General features: G+C 39.4%; 1 protein-coding gene across 1 annotated transcript in view; it reads left to right on the forward strand.

The window, feature by feature from the left end:
• The window catches only part of LOC120936730 (protein tilB homolog), a 59,297-nt gene extending 42,336 nt beyond the window's left edge, over window positions 1-16,961 (forward strand). Inside the window, exons 5-7 of the mRNA XM_040349309.1 lie at window positions 1,064-1,206; window positions 6,497-6,694; window positions 16,713-16,961. Of these exons, the coding sequence (XP_040205243.1) occupies window positions 1,064-1,206; window positions 6,497-6,694; window positions 16,713-16,827 (456 nt within the window). The 3' untranslated portion in view covers window positions 16,828-16,961. The remainder of the gene's footprint in view (window positions 1-1,063; window positions 1,207-6,496; window positions 6,695-16,712) is intronic.
• Window positions 16,962-17,171: the final 210 nt, after the last annotated feature.

A 17,171-nucleotide genomic window follows, 5' to 3' on the forward strand; every position in this document is an offset into this window, starting at 1 on the left:
AAATATGTTGATACATAAGTCTCATAATTTTTCTGTATCCTTAAAAAACAGGAAACTGAGCAAGAATATCATCTCTGTATTACGTTTATATGTGCACCATAACATTTTAAGCAGCTTTGTGTTCCTGAATACAGTAATGAAAAACAATAATTCTAAAGCAGCATTTTAACATTTTCCAAGCATTAAAGTTTTAATAATGTAATTTTGTACTCATGAGAGCAGGCACACGGTGACACAGAAAAGACTATTAAGAACACTGAGTTCTGGGTGAAACAGTGTCCGCTGATGCGCAAAAAATCAAAAGTGTGGCACAATTTCATGACAACCAGACTTAGCAAGTTTTTAGTCTGCTAAACATGATCACCAGTGCATTTCGAGTGATATTTTATAATGTTTTAACACTCCATGGAGACATAAATTGGCTTTTGCTGGTCTGAACACAATCTTACATTTGTTAAAATATATATATAAAACAAAAGGTTGTCTAACATCTCTGAACGCTTGAAATCATTAGAGACAATAAAGCTGGCATTACATGCCTCGGTGGCTGATTCCCTTCTCTGGTGGAGGCAGAGGTTGCAAAGCTTTGCCCAACAAGGTGTTGCAAACTGCCCCAGGGAGCCAACAGGGCTTCAGCTTCAATGCAGCCTGCCTACAATGAATTCATACATAACAAATGGCAAACCATGACTGACTATGCGCAAGTGACTTGTAGCGTAAGCTGTGATTGTTATAAAGAAAACCAATTTTCTCTGAGTAGCTGAAGTGGAACTTTTAGCAGCTTGTTAGGGAATATGATAAATCTCAGAATTCTACCAGAAATATTGTATTCCAATGAAAATTATATATTGCTGTTTTTGTAGTATAATAAAACTTCCATTTCGCCTAGAGTCATTTTTCCCCCACGTGTTTATTTATGGCTGGTGTATAAAATCTTCATAAAGAAGGGAAATTGCAATACATAAGAAAAAGGTGCGCTTAAACATTGATCATCCAGAATATGGTGAAGAGGTCATATAAACTCAATGTAAAATTGTGACTGATTTACTACTTTCATTTCCAGAATATAAATCTGTCTTATCAGGGTCTCGGGGACCCTTACCAACAAAACAACCTTCACCGTATTCTTCGACGACTGATAAGAGTGGAGAGACTATGGCTGGTTGATAACTCATTGAAAGATTTGAGTGCCATTCGATTGCCAAGGTATGTAAAAGATGTGTAAAAAGTGGTTTGCAAGCACTCAGGAGTCTCTAAAGAACTGTGGTAAAATAAGAAGTCCCCACTGCCCTCCCGAACAGAAACCATGAAACCCCTTGGCTGCAGAAATAGCTGCTTTAGTATCCTGTGGCAGCTGGCCATGTGGACAGATTTCCAGGCATTTGATTAAGGCCCCTTTCACAATGGGCACGGGAGGTGTGGTGGCGATATATCTGTGTGATTTTTAGCGCCGCTATACTTATCGTATTTACCGCGATATTCGGCCGCTAGCGGCCAAAAAAGGCACATTGCCGGCTGTATTACCACGGTTTCCCATTGATTTTAATGGGAAGGAGCGGTGTAGGAGTGGTAAACACCCCGCTCCTATACTGCTCCAAAGATGCGGCTAGCAGGACTTTTGGAGCGGTCCTGCTAGCGCACCGCTTCAGTGGGAAAGCCTTCGGGCTTTCCCACTGAAGACTGCAGGGCACGATTTTTTTAGGTGGAATAGCAGCACTATTTTTAACGCTAAACCGCCTGAAAAACGTGTCAGTGTGAAATGGGCCGACTTTTGCCATTGAACAACGAGGAAATAGAGAACATGTTCTCTATTTCCTCGCCGAGGTCCTCGTCGGCTTCCTCGGCCGAAAGTGTACACACGGCCGGGTTTCTCGGCAGAATTCAGCTCTGAACCGAGTTTCTGGCTGAATTCTGCCGAGAAACTCGGTCGTGTGTACGGGGCCTCAGTGTTTTTTTTTCTGAAAGGGAGGATCAAATACTCTTCGTAAGAAGTTATCTGTCACATGATTTCATGAAAAGTACACATCACATCTGGCTAAAAAGTTAGCCCAATCAACCCCTGATGTCTCAAAAAAAAAAAGAAGGCCTGACGCCTGCCATGCTATTACATGGTGGGCTTGTTAACTTCTTGTAATAGCAGTAAAGTTAAATGAAAGGAAAAAAATTATGTTAAAAAAATTACTTTGTAATTAGGTAAATAAAAAAATAATAAGAGCATTTAAAGCAACCCCGTAAGCTTATGCATACATGCGAATATATCTGTAGGGCATGCATGTGTATGTAAACGGCAATTGCACCACATGTGAGGTATCACCATGAACATTGGAGGGTGAGCCGTAATTCTACAGCCATAATTTACAAGTAATTCTAAACTGATAACCTGTAAAGACTTTTAAAGTGGTAGTAAACTCTCTGTTTTTTTTTTACCTACAGGTAAGCTTGTAATACAGCTTACCTGTAGGTAAAATGAATCTCTCCTAAATGTGCACCGTTTAGGAAATATTCCAGTGAGCAGCAGCCGGCGACGTCACTGGCACATGCGCTCTGAAAGAACGGCGTACGTTTCAGTTTCTTCAGAGCTCTGTGCCGTGCCTAGGGCTCTCGCATGCGTGCGTGGGAGTGACATTATTGCAACTTGACCAATCCAGAGCCAACGAATCCAGAAGAAGACTGGGTTACATAGTTAGTCTGGTTGACAAAAGATACAAGTCCATATAGGAAGGCAAAAAACCTAGCAAAACATGATCCAATTTGCTCTAGGAGGGGAAATAATCCTTCCTGATCCCCCAAGAGTCAATTGGATGTCCCCTGGATCAACTTTACCTACTGTATAAATGTTATTATCCAGTTATATTATGTACATTTAGGAAATAATCCATACATTTTTTAAAACAATCTACTGAGTTGGACAGAACCAGCTCTTGAGGGAGTATTTTCTACATTTTCACAGCTTTTACTGTGAAGAAATCTTTCCATATTTGGAGATTAAATCTCCTTTCCTCCAAAAGTAAAGAGTGCTCCATTGTCCTCTGTGATGACCTTAAAGTGAATATCTCAACACCAATTTCATTAAGATGGAATCCCTTTCATTGGTAATGGATCCATTCTAAAGGAAAGTCTGACATAATGTGCTAGTATGCAGTACATACTAGCTCATTATGGCTTAAACCTGAAGGGGGGCCCTTTTCTTAGATTTTTTTTTTAAACTTTACTACCGCTTTAAAATATTGCCAATTGTCAATTATTGGTGCTGTCGTTTTTCACCATTTCACAAGCACGTGCAATTGTATGGCTTTACTATGCACTGGATGCAACTCCAAATTTAATATTTTAATATTTAATATATTAATATTTAATATTTTACCAAAAATGGGTATTGTATTTTGTTTGTAAGTACTAAAATGCATTTTAGTGTATTTGTTCCCTAAAAATATGTATTAATAAACAGTTAGGCGACATCATTTTTTTTTTGCAACTGCCACCATTTAAACAGAGCCTCTGTTTAAGAAAATCTATAATTATCTGGGGGCTTAAAGTTATTTTCTATCAATAAATGTAGATTTAAACTTCTTTGTGAAACAAAAAAAAAAAGAATTCCCTGGTTAAAAACTGGTTAAAAAAAGACTGCAATTGTTGATCTTTCTTTTTGAAAATGCTAATTGCTTTGTCTGTCATGTGATTCATACTTTCTAAGTCACTAACTAACTAGGAATTGGTATGCAGATCGGGGGATACTGATTTCACTCTGACTTTCATCACAGATTGTAAAGCAGCTAGCATTTTTAGAAAAAAGTCAGCATTGGTAGCCTATGTATTTCTCTCAGAACATATTTCCTTTCAACTGAATTTAGAAGACAATCAGGTTGCTTGCCAAGCATAAAATTACTCCTTCAGTAAACACTCTACATCGCCTTAATCTGCCATCAATATTCAATGTTTTTATAAAATAAATCTAGAGTTATTCATTTTTAGAATTTCATTAACTATTTATGGAATTTCCTTGCAGTTATTTATGGCATCAAATACACAGCACGTCGCAGTGCAGTTACTGAGCCACTTGGAATAGCTAACCAGTGACCAAATTGACTCTGATTTCTAGGATGAGTTTAATTAGTGTCATTGGAAACAACATACTCTGTACGTAGAATGCTACAGGATCCATTTCTGATCTGGCTTGCATTCCTTCATGTAAATGCCTAATGAACATGCTGAGAATAGATAATTTACAGAGCTTTATAATTATGTGCTAATGGTTTCATAATATAAATAATTCATCACTACTTACTCCTCAGTGTTCACACAATGTAGACAAATAGGGAAACAATTTGTGTCTGCTTTTTGTGTGGTCTGCCGATATACACAGCACTGTGCAAATGCTTTAGGTGGAAGTGGAAAATGCTGTAAATTGAGAATGCTTTCAGATATAGAAGTGTTTATAGTTTATTTTGATTAATTAAAGAAAAGGAAAGTAGATGGACAGAAGAGAAATCCAAATCAAGTCAATGTTTGGTGTTACTACCCTTTGGCTTCAAAACCAGATACATATTAGGTAAACACAATGCTTGGCCACACATTTTTGGAAAGGAACTTGACAAGTAGGATGTTTCAGACATCTTGGAGAACTAACCACACATCGTCTGTGAATGTAGGCTCTCAAATTCTTCTGTTTCTTCCTGTTATCCCTGACAGATTCAATGATGTTGAGATCAGGGTTCACTGGGGACTCAACCATCACTTTCAGGACTTCCTTATGCTGAAGATAGTTCTAAATGAGACATTGGCTGTATGCTTGGGATTGTTGTCCTGCTGCAGAATACATTTGGGGCCAATCACACACCTCCCTGATGGTATGGCACGATGAATAAGTATATGCCTGTATTTTTCAGCATTAAGGACACCAGACCAAATTTCCAACTCCATTATCGGAAATGCAGCCCCCAACTTGCAGGAAACCTTCACTATGCTTCATTGTTGCCTGCAGATATTCATTACCATGTTTCCCCGAAAATAAGCCCGGGTCTTATATTAATTTTGGCAACAAAAGACACAGTAGGGCTTATTTTTGGGGTAGGTCTTACCATGTAATGTGTTGTCTTCTCTTCCCCTCTCTCGACCTGCCTGTTAGGAATCCCCAGTGTGAACTTAGTTAAAATGCTTGTAAAATCTTGTAATCCACTCTATTACTGTAGTATATAATGTACAATGTGTGTATTTCTGTAATATAATTGTGCCAAATACCTTCATTATAGCACCGCTCTGCGCTTCTGTGACCTGCCAGAGCTCATTTCCCTGCATTTATGTTACAGAAACACAGTATATTGTGTACTACTGTAATAGAGTGGGTTATAGGATTTTAAACTAGGGCTTATTTTCAGGGTAGGGCTTATCTTGCAGTCCTCCTGGAAAATTACGCTAGGTCTTATTTTAGGGGTAGGTTTTATTTTTGAGAAAACAGGGTATTATACCGCTCTCTAGGCCTTTGGCGAACAAACTGCCTCCTGCTACAGCCAAATCTTTTCAAATTTGGTCTCCTCAGACCAGAGCACCAGCTGACATTTTTTTTTGCTCCCCAGTTCCCCATGTACTTGTTTAGCCATGTTCCATGTATGTATTTTTTGCCACAATTCTTCCATGAAGACCACTTCTGGCCAGACTTTTTCCTGACAGTAGAGGGGTGTACCTGGGTCCAACTAGTTTCCACCTGTTCTGTGTGGATGTCACTGCTGGATATCTTCCGATGTGAAAGGAAAGTAAGCATGATGTGTCTTTCATCTGTTGCATTAAGTTTCCTTGGCCAACCACTGCATCTATGGTCCTCAATGTTGCTCGATCAATGGTGTCCTCAATACTGAGAAATACAGAAAGATACTTATTCATCATTCCATATCATTAAGGAGACATGTAATTGGCCCCAAAACATTCTGCAGCAGGACAATGACCCCAAAAGTCATTGTCAATGTCATTGCCAATGTCAATGTCATTCAGAACTAGCTTCAGTGTAAAGAAGAGTCCTGGAAGTGATGGTTTGGCCCCACAAAGCTCTGATCTCAACATCATCGAGTCTGTCTAGGATTACATGAAGTGACAGAAGAATTTTTGGCAGCCTACATCCACAGAAGATCTCTGGTTTTTAGTAGCACAGCACTGTTTCTTATTTCTCCAAGTTGTCTGAAACAAGCTACCTGCTGAGTTCCTTCAAAAACTGTGTGCGCAAACACTGTGTGTACCTAGAAGAATTGATGTTGGAAAACAACTCAGGTAGCCACACACCAGCCAGGTAGTCAACCTAATATTGATGCGATTTGTATTTCTCTTTTGTTCGCTCACTTTACATTTTGTAAATTCATAAAAATAAACAATTTAAATATATGTTTTTGATTGCATTGATACTTTGCAGAATCTATATAAACCTGCATAAAACCTTTGCACAGTACTGTATTTATACATACTGCAAATATACACTATGGTAACCATAGGCTGCTTTTGCTTATCACAGGTGTAAAGAATTAAACTTAAGTAAAAATCACTTTACAACCTTTAAACAACTGCCAAAGCTTCCTGCAATTCAGCACTTATCACTTGCAGAGAATAATATTGAAGCATTGTGTGGACTTGCAGACCTAAAGCATTCCCCACTAGAATCATTGGTTCTGAAGTCAAATCCATGTGAGTTTCTGGATGATTATAGACAAAGGTAAGTAACAATTACCTTTAGCTTCATTGAAATATTTGTTCAAGTATCCAAGTTTGTTAAACTCTCCCAGTTCTCATATATATACGGTATATATATATATATATACAGTGCTCAGCATAAATGAGTACACCCCAACAGATATGTCAGAGAACCTTTCCTTTCCTTTCAGAATCAACATTTTCTATAGGACACTATACTACAACATACTTCCACAAATGCAGGCCATTGATTGCAAACAACATTTTCCTAACAAATTTATTCAAGACCATGTTGCAAAAATAAATACACCCCAGTGAAAGCTAAATTTTACACAACAAAATCTTAATAAACAAGAATTCCACTACAGGTGAGTCTAATTATTCATTAAATAGGTGTCCAGCAGACAGTTGATTATAAAAGAGTGTTACTTAACCACTTACAGACCACCTGCAGTCGTTATATGTCGCTACTTTGAAGAAGAATATCGTTGTTATGGCAGCAGCTAGCTGTCATAACCTTGGTATCCTCTTCTTCAGCTAGCAGTCCACTTTTAGATAAAATTGGTTTCTGTGGCGGATTCGCCGCAAGATCACTTTTATTGGCAGCGGGAGAGGGACACCCCTCCCACAGCGCTCCGGTGCCTTCCGCTGCTTACCGGAGTGTATCTTTTCAAAAAAAAATGTGCTTGTACACTTGTTCACAAATACAGTGTGACTGAAAGTATAACGACCGCCATTTTATTCTCTAGGGCAGGAGTGTCAAACTCAATTCCATCGTGGGCCGCATCAGCATTATGATTGTCCTTAAAAGAGCCTGTTGTATCTGTAAAATTAGATGTCCAGCGCATCTCCTCCCGTTACATTAGATGTCAAGAGCCACTCCACCATCAGAAGTAGAGTCCCCCACTCCCCCTTACATCACAGTGCACCCCCTTTCCTTATGTTGCTGTTGAGAAGAAGCTGGATGCATTGCTTGAATGCAGAAAGTAGGGGTTTGGAGGAGGACCAGAGGAGGGCTGGAGCTCTCCTGCAGCTGCCGGAGAGGTGCGAGGGCCACATGAATTGGAATGGAGGACTGGGATTCAGCCCACGGGCATTATGTTTGACACCTGTGCTCTAGGGTGTTAGAAAAAATATATATATATATAATGTTTGGGGGTGCTAAGTAATTTTCAAGAAAAAAAATGTTTTTAACTTGTAAACACCAAATCTCAGAAAGAGGCTGGGTCCTTAAGTGGTTAATAAAGAAAACCCCTTCCCATTTCATGCTGCCAGCAATGGCACCACATGGAAGAGAAATATCAAAAGGCCTGAGAAAGAAAATCATCTATTTACACAAGAAAAGGGAAGGCTACAAGAAGATCAGCAAAGCTTTACTTATCAGTCAGATAGCAAAAGTGATACAAAAATAGAAAAAAGTACCTGTGCGCTACTTGAATTAATAAATAAAGTGCAATGCGTAGACATATAGCTGCTGAACACCTACAGTGTCACCAGCACCTAATAAAAAAGTATTACAATCAAATGGAGCAGCGCTATATTTAAACACTTAAAGGGGAGTTCCAGCCATTTGTATGTTTATTAAAAGTCAGCAGCAACAAAAAGTGTAGCTGCTGGCTTTTAATAAACAGGCACTTACCTGCTCCAGCGCTCCAGCGACGCGCCAGCCGGAGCTCCGCTCCTCTCCCCCCCTCCCCGGCCGGCGTCTTCATTTTTAGTGTGGGCACCCGGCCGTGACAGCTTTCGGCTTCACGGCCGGGCACCCACTGCGCATGCGCGAGCGCGAGCGGTGCGGCACTGCGCATGCGCGAGCGGCGCGGCCCGGCGCCGCGCCGTGTAATTGGCCAGTAGATCACCTAGGACCTGTGACGTGTCCTAGGCGATCGCCTACAGCAGCCACTTCCTGAAGGCGATTAAGCTTAGTCGCCTACAGGAAGGAGGAAGTGGGATAGGAAGTCCCACTCGTGCTGAAGCCCCCACTCCCCCCCCAAAAAAATTACATGCCAAATGTGGCATGTAAGGGGGAGAGGAGTGGGTTAAGAGGAAGTTCCATATTTGGGTGGAACTCCTCTTTAAGTGACTCAAACATTATGATATAATCTCCACATTGTCACAAAGATACTTCCTTAAAGTGCAAAATATTTAATAAAGTGCAAATTGTGATATTAAATATTTAAAATTCATAATCAAAACTTCATAATAAAGGTGGAAAATTCATGAACGACAATAGTCCAATCAATTCAGTGCAAAAAAAAAAGCGTGTGAGAAAATCCAAAATAAACTGAAAAAAATATTATACATCGAGAAATCAGTCTCTCCAAAAAGTGCAAAAATGCAAGAAAAGGGAAAGAGAAAAAAATGTCCAAGTGTAGGAAAAGTTCCAATGTAAACGTGATCAGAGAATTGGAGACACCTTTAGCAATCCACACATAGGGGGTTATTTACGAAAGGCAAATCCACTTGGCCAATCCAGAGCCGACAAACCCAGAAGAAGACTGGGTTACATAGTTAGGGGGTTATTTACGAAAGGCAAATCCACTTTAGATTACAAGTGCAAACTACAAGTGCAAAGTGCAGTCGCTGTAGATCTGAGGGGTAGATCTAAAATGAGGGGAAGCTCTGCTGATTTTATTATCTGATCATGTGCAAACTAAAATGCTGTTTTTTAATTTTCCTTGCATGTCCCCCTCGGATCTATAGCGACTGCACTTCCAAGTGCACTTTCAGTGCAATTTTAAGTGCACTTTGCACTTGTAGTGCAAAGTGGATTTGCCTTTCGTAAATAACCCCCAGAGTGTGTTCTAGCCTCTCACCTCCAATATAGACCCCAGTGGTTCTAGTCAAACATCTGAATACTCCTTGAAGGCAATCTCCTTTCCTTCCTTCTTGGGGATATCAAAATGGAACCCGGGAAACAGCAGTATCTGCAGATGACGAAGACTCTTATCCTGTATATTTCACGTCCTTGCCAACCACTCTCCAAGTATCCTCCCATTAATGGATGTTATGCAGGGATAAAAGAAATCTCCATTGCGTAGTATTTAAAACAAATTCCATTTAATTAAAGCAGTAATTTGCATATTAAAAAGCACAGATCAGCAGCACCGTGACTGGATGTGGTGTCACCCGGATCCTTCCAACGCGTTGCGTCACTACCACGTGACTTTTTCAAGGTGATACAAAAAATTAACAAAGATGTTACAGAGATGTCCAGGCCGTCCAGGAAAGTTAACACCTCAACAGGAGCATCTTCTGATGAGAAGGGTTGTAGAAAGTCACCATGCAAGTTCACTGCAGTTAGCTAAAGAAGTAGAGAGCCAAACTGGGATGATTGTTTCCTGTCACACAATATGGTGTACACTGCAAAGGAATGGCATGCATTGGTGTTGTCCACAAAGGAAGCCTCTACTAAAGCCCATGCACAAAAAATCCTGCCTAAAATTTGCCAGGCCACATGCTGAAAAAGAAGACTACTGGGACTCTGTACTCTGGAGTGATGAGACCAAGATAAATGTTTTTGGAACTGTTGGCTTCAAAACTGTATAGTGTCGCAAAGGTGAAGAGCACAAAAAAAATGCATGGTGCCTACAGTGAAACATGGTGGTTGAAGTTTCCATCGGTGGGGATGCACGGATGCTGCTGGTGTCAGGGAGCTACATTTTCATTGAAAGAGAAGATGCTGCCATCACTCCGTGCCCTTGTTCGTCATGCACTTTGGCAATGATCCAAAACACACATCTAAGGCCACTGTTGCATTTCCGAAGAAGAACAGGGTGATAGTAATTCCATGGCCAAGTATGTCTCCTGATCTGAACCCAATCGAACACCCATGGGAAATTCTGAAGAGACAAGTTGGGCATCACTCATCCAGCATCCAGGCTCTAAAAGAGGTAATTCTTGAAGAATGGAAAAAGATAGATGTTGCAATATGTCGCCAACTCGTTCATTCCATGCCTAGAAGACTTGGTGCTGTCTTTACAAATCATAAAGGTCATACAAAATACTAGATGAGTAAAACTGAAGATGTTGTAATCCAAGTTATATTACTAACCTTACTTTCATGTAATAAGCTAAACAAATGGTCTAAAAACGCAGTTTTGTAAAAATTTGGAAAATTGCTTTTGCGTTTATTGAGATATTGATTAAAATCTGACTTTTCAAAAGGGGTGTACTCATTAATGCTGAGCACTGTGTGTATATACAGATATATATATATATATATATATATATATATATATATATATATATTTCAGAAGGAGCGCAGTGAAGGAACTCTTGCTTTTATTTACGTATATCCACACACAATGGAATAACTGTTTCAGGAGTTCCAGCCCTTTCTCAAGTTCATAGGTGTGTAGAATATCAATAAATAATTGTTTAAATAGCAGTGAACCGGATCCTGGTAATTCACAAAAGAATACAAAGTAACAATATCAGTACCAGACATTGTAAAGAAACCTGAAGTTTACATCAAAAACCTCTTCACAAAGATTTATAAAAACAAAATACTGTAGATCATAATCCTTGTTCCAGATGGGTGCTATGCTGACAATCTGTGAATCCATCTAATTTCTCTCTTTTTTACATTACAACACCTGATTGCCTCCTCTCCTCATTCTAGGAGATCACATCCTCTCCTCATCTAAAATCATAAAGCACTATTCTTGTGACCCATTCTAGCAAAATATCTAGAGACAGGTGAATTAATTTGGTTTAGTCCAATGTGTGTGCGGTGCTATGCTATCCTATGCTTTATTTGTTTAATGGTTTTCTCAGATAGATAAGCCTGCATGTGCAGATCAACATAAATCACAAAGGACTATTGACAGGTAAGGTGCAGTGTGTTATGATAGTTCCTGTCTATAGCAGAATAGTCTGAATGTGTTGCCTTTCATAACCAAATCACAATTGAATGCAAGGTAGACATGGAAACAAGCAAACTCATTTTGGCTAAGAAATACAAGTCCATCTAAATCTGCTAGTGTATCTAAACTACCCTTTGCCCAGAATGACAATGTCCAAAGGTGTCACTGTTGCCCCTCCATTCAGAGTGGAGAAACCATAAGACAGGAAGTGTGTTACTGGCCAGATCAGAAGGTGAAAATAAAGGGAAGAAGAAAGCCTAAAAAAGAAAACAAATGCGGTCCCAAAATTGAAGTAGGGTTGCCACCTCATACCTTTTAAGGTGGTAATTAAACTTACTTAGTGCCTTATATGCATTGAATTAGAACCAGAGCTACAGAACAGTGTAATTAATTTGTGTTCAGTTTTAAAGGGGTGAGGTGGCAACGCTATGCTGCTATATATATATATATATATATATATATATATATATATATATAATTTTATCTTATTTTTTTCTTCTATTGGTTAAACTTGGTGGACTTTTTTCAACCAGACTATATAACATTGACTATAAATAGAGGATTCACAACATATAGTCTCGCCAGTCCGCCTCCTGCTCCAATGTGCTACAACCACAAAGGTCTCCAATCAAGGTTCAATCAAATAAAGGTTTCCATGATTAGGTCCTTTGTGGGGTGAAACCTTTTGGACCGTGAGGTGGACATGCAAGACTATATGTTGTGAATTCTTTATTTATTATATTAAAGCTGGTTTTACATTGGTGACGACATAAGCATTCAGTTTGTTAATTTCTGCTTGTCATTCCACATACCACGTTTAAACACTTCACGCCCAATGACGTCATATGACGTTGTCAAATTTGAATGGGGATATCTGAATGATGCCGGCAGCTACAGGCATCATTCAGATATCTTCTTTCAGAGCCAGCGATTCCCTGCATCGTAAGAACAATCATAGCGGCTGTTCTGCCGTTTGATCGTTCTTACAGACAGTGGAAGGGGACTTCCTCCCTCCCGTCACCCTCCGGTGTGTACGATCGGCAAGCAGGAGAAGTAATTGGTCCATGCTGGAAGTTCATCATAGATAATCCAGTGGGCCCCATGGCCCTCCAGCATCTCTATGATCATTCAGTGGCCGGGTGCAAAGTTATGACATCACACCCAGTCTCTGTATTTGAAAAAAGTGTCCATGCCTCCAAAAATTTAAAGTGTGTACATCCCCATGTACAGAAGCAAACACATATGTAGGTCATACCCACATATGTAAACAACATTCAAACCACACATGTGAGGTATTACTGCAAACGTTAGAGCGAGAGTAATAATTATAGTGCTGGACCTCCTCTGTAACTCTACACATGCAATCTGTAAATAATAAAGCGTCAACTATGGGGATTTTTAAGTACTGAAGTTTGGGGCCATTCCACGAGTGTCCACAATTTCAAAGCATGAAATGTTAGCTATCTATTTAGTCGGCGTAACATCATCTTTCACATTATCCCAAAAAAAAAAAATTGGGCAAACGTTACTGTTATGTTTCTTTTTAATGCATTAAACATTTTTTTTGTCCAAAAAACACGTTTGAATAATTACTGCACAAATACCGTGTTAGATAAAATGTTGCAATGACCACCATTGTATTCCCTGCTAAAAAAAACATATATAATGTTTGTGGGTTCTGAGTAACTTTCTAGCCAAAAAATTATGATTTTTACATGTAGGAGCGAAGTTTAAGAATTGGCCTGGGTAGCAAGTGGTTAAGGACTGTGCACAGTAATATATTAAAGTTTTGTTTCTGGGTTTATAAACCCTTTCAGGTATCTTTACAACTTCCAACACTGATTTTGTTACTTTGTATTATTTTTTCTGAATAACAAATTCCTTTGTGTCTGATTTTATTTATTGCCATGTTCTAATGTGTCTTGATAATATATGTGATCATTTTACCTAAATGTTGCATGTACACAAATTTAAGTCCAGGCAGAAAGAATATACCACTTCATACTGTAAACTTTTTGAGATAGGAACGAGGGACACCTACTAGCAAATGTATGTAGGCATAGGACACACAACCTGCCACACCCCCTTAAAGGAGCATTAAACAAAATTAAAATTAGTTAAACCCACAAGGGCTTTTCTTTTTACCACTACTATTCCTTTTTTATTGGCTTTTGAAATTTAGAAATGCAGCAATCGCTCCATTGATCCCCGCTGAGCCGGCAGATGACAGGTCTGTCTCTGAACACTGTGCAGGGACCGCCCTGTCAGATCTCTGCTCTCCTTTATGGGAGATCGGATGAAAATGAAACATCTGTTCGTTTTCATCCAATCCGATCTACCAGACGGATGCAAAATAGGGTTTGTGTTTGTCACGTTTTAGCAGAGAGGATCGGATCAGGGCTGATCTCATCCGACTCTCCATACAGGTACATGGAGCGCCCGTTCATATCCACCAGAAAAACCTGACAGGCAGATCTGAACGGTCCGCACATGTCAAAGGGGCCTAATGTAGATGTTGTATGAGGCGCAAATTGGAAATAGAGCTGACTGTGACTTGAATGATAGGTTGTAAACGTATACAGTATATATCATGTTAGAAGCATTGTAAATAGAATCAAATACATTTGTGCAATTTATTCTACAGAATTTAACGTTTCCTATGCAGAGCCAGATTTCTGCATAGCTAACAAAAGCCATGGCCTAGGGCAGCAGACATTCACACACGTATCATTGGCTGTCATTAGCACATTTTGGAGCATAATAAAATGTTCTACATTGTCACCATGTCTGCCAATGCAGTCTGGCTGGAACCTCATTGTTGCTGTCCCTTTCAGCAGGTTTCTGGTGGAATAGTGTATGTGTAAAGCAGTCAGATGTGACAAACACTGCAGCTGTGTTTGTACATTTAACGGAAATCTATGCTGGTTTTCTATATATTTTTTTTAACTGTTAAGGTCAGGGCTAAAACAATAAGACTTTTACTGTTTTTTTTTCCATTGTTTTAGTCAGGTAAATAGGAAATATGCACATAACAATTTTTTTAATTTATTAACCAGCCAGCAGGTAGAACTGGTGTTTTATAAAATATGTGGTTTACCGAGATCAATAGCTGAAATGTACAAAGTCAAAGGATGGGCTCATTCCCATGGCGAATGTAGTTTCTATAATGCTGGATCTCAAAATGCTAGGTCTTGGTGTATAGATTGTAGGTTTCATGTATCAAGGTGTAATGACTTGGTGAGTCCTGCTCTTGAATGAGGCACTAGGCCACCGTGAGATGCGAGATTTATAGTACTGTATATGGAAAGAAGAGTGTGGCACAGCAATTGTAAAATCCAAGTATATACATTTCTTTATTAAAAATATTTCCATAAAACCAAAGAGTTTCAGGGGTTACACCAGTGGCTAGAATGGAATGCCTTGGGACCAACCAGAAAAAGAGACACTGTGGCTGTGTTATCTGTTTAGCATATCCAAGGTGGTTTAGAAGTCCTATGTCATCTCCCCCCTCCCATCCTAGCTAATTGCTGATTTGGTTAAAAAGAAAAAAAAAATCCCAAATGACCTATGTCCATGGTCATGTGACATACCAGGCCCCAAGTCTTCTTCCATCCTGTGAAGAATGGTATTTCTTTGGGTGTTCACATGGCATGGACACTTCCTATTGGTTGTCCAGTGGCAGTTTCCTATCGGCATTTAGATGATCACAGTGGTATGATGACATCATGAAGCGGCAACTGGTAAGTGGTAAAGGCCTACAGCACGGGATCCACTATCTATCATTCCAAGAAACAACACAGGGGAGAGAGACAGATGGCAAACTTATGTGGGTGAAAAAAAAAATACTTCAGAAAGCATTTTTTTTTAAATTGGTGAATAACTGTGGGGTTGAGCTTTGCCTAAAATGTGCTTTAAATGTTATTTTGTAAAAAAGTATATGTTTTAAAAAGTATTGATATAAAATATGAGTGCAAAAATCGATAAACATGAAAAAATTAAAGTGGATGTAAACAACTTTTATGAAATTTGACCTGGGCACATCTATCTGTGGTGTTTACTTATCTCTCTTCTGTTATCTCTTCTGTTATCTCTTCTGTTATCACCATGATAACTTCTGACAAGCTCTTCGACAGCCGTGATAAAATCAGCCTGAAATTTGTGTCGGGGGTTGTGCCATACATAGATTAGCAGAGAGCTGGTCTATTCACAGCACAGCTCTGCACATTTCTTCCTTCCTCTGCCTATGTGGAGAGGAGGTGTGTGCCTTTCCACCAATCAGCTGTCACACAGTGTATGACAAGAATCCACATCCAGTGGTGGAACATGAAGGGAAAATGCTAACAAGATGTGCACTTTCTTAACGTCTAAAAGTCTAGAAAGTTGAAGACAGCACATATACAAGTAAAACGTATGTAGGGAGATTTGTTTCATCCCTGTGTATCATCTGAGGCTGTTAAAGCGGGAGTTCACCCGAAAAAACAATTTTTAACATTAGATTGAGGCTCATTTTTTGAAGGGGAATCGGGTGTTTTTTTTTAAAATCGAAGCAGTACTTACCGTTTTAGAGATAGATCTTCTCCGCCGCTTCCGGGTATGGTCTTCGGGACTGGGCGTTCCTATTTGATTGACAGGCTTCTGACAGGCTTCCGACGGTCGCATACATCGCGTCACGAGTAGCCGAAAGAAGCCGAACGTCGGTGCGCAGGCGCCGTATAGAGCCGCACCGACGTTCGGCTACTTTCGGAAAATCATGACGCGCTGTATGCGACCGACGGAAGCCTGTCGATCAAATAGGAACGCCTAGTCCCGCAGCCCATACCCGGAACCCGCGGAGAAGATCTATCTCTAAAACGGTAAGTACTGCTACGATTTAAAAAAAAACACCCGATTCCCCTTCACAAAACGAGACTCAATCTAATGTTAAAAATTTAGTTTTTGGGTGAACCTCCACTTTAACTTCACTGGGTATATGTGAGGGTTTACATTCACTTTAAGTGAAATTAATCCAAAACCATCAAAATTTCCCTTTAATTGAAACTTGCATAGCTACTCTATTTTGTCCCTTTAGACAGCAAAGGGATTAGCCTTCAAGCTGTTGAGGAACCATGAGCCTTGCATGACATGGTGGAAATTAAGATCTTATCTGTTTTAAATATATTTTCTTTACTTTTCCAGAGTATTTTCTATTTTGCCAAACTTGAAAACATTAGACGGGATTCCCAAGTTGTCAGAAGATTGGTCAGTAATAGAAGAAAGCCATTTCTTTTCAAGCAAATGCACAATTTTGTAACCATTTGATTGCAGAGGTGCCTGACATCTGTTCTTCAGAAAAAGTAGATTTCACTGGTAACAAGAATAAATGTATTTTCTCAAGGTGCTAAGCACATTCTATTTTTATATAAAAATAAATACAAAGTTAAACTATAGAATGTTGGTTTACTTATTATAAGACCACATCTAGGTAAATGGAAAACACGGGTTTATAGTTTCAGATGTCAAAAAATAAAAAGGTTTTGGAGCAAGGAGAAGTGCAGTGGGGACATTAGAGTGAATATGGGCTAGAAGTCAACTTATGCATCTTTCTTTTGAAATTGTCACTGTTGGTTCTGGTAGGTAGTATATGCTCCATGAAAT

The sequence above is a fragment of the Rana temporaria genome, chromosome 4, assembly GCF_905171775.1.
Source record: "Rana temporaria chromosome 4, aRanTem1.1, whole genome shotgun sequence".
NCBI classification, from domain to species: domain Eukaryota; kingdom Metazoa; phylum Chordata; class Amphibia; order Anura; family Ranidae; genus Rana; species Rana temporaria.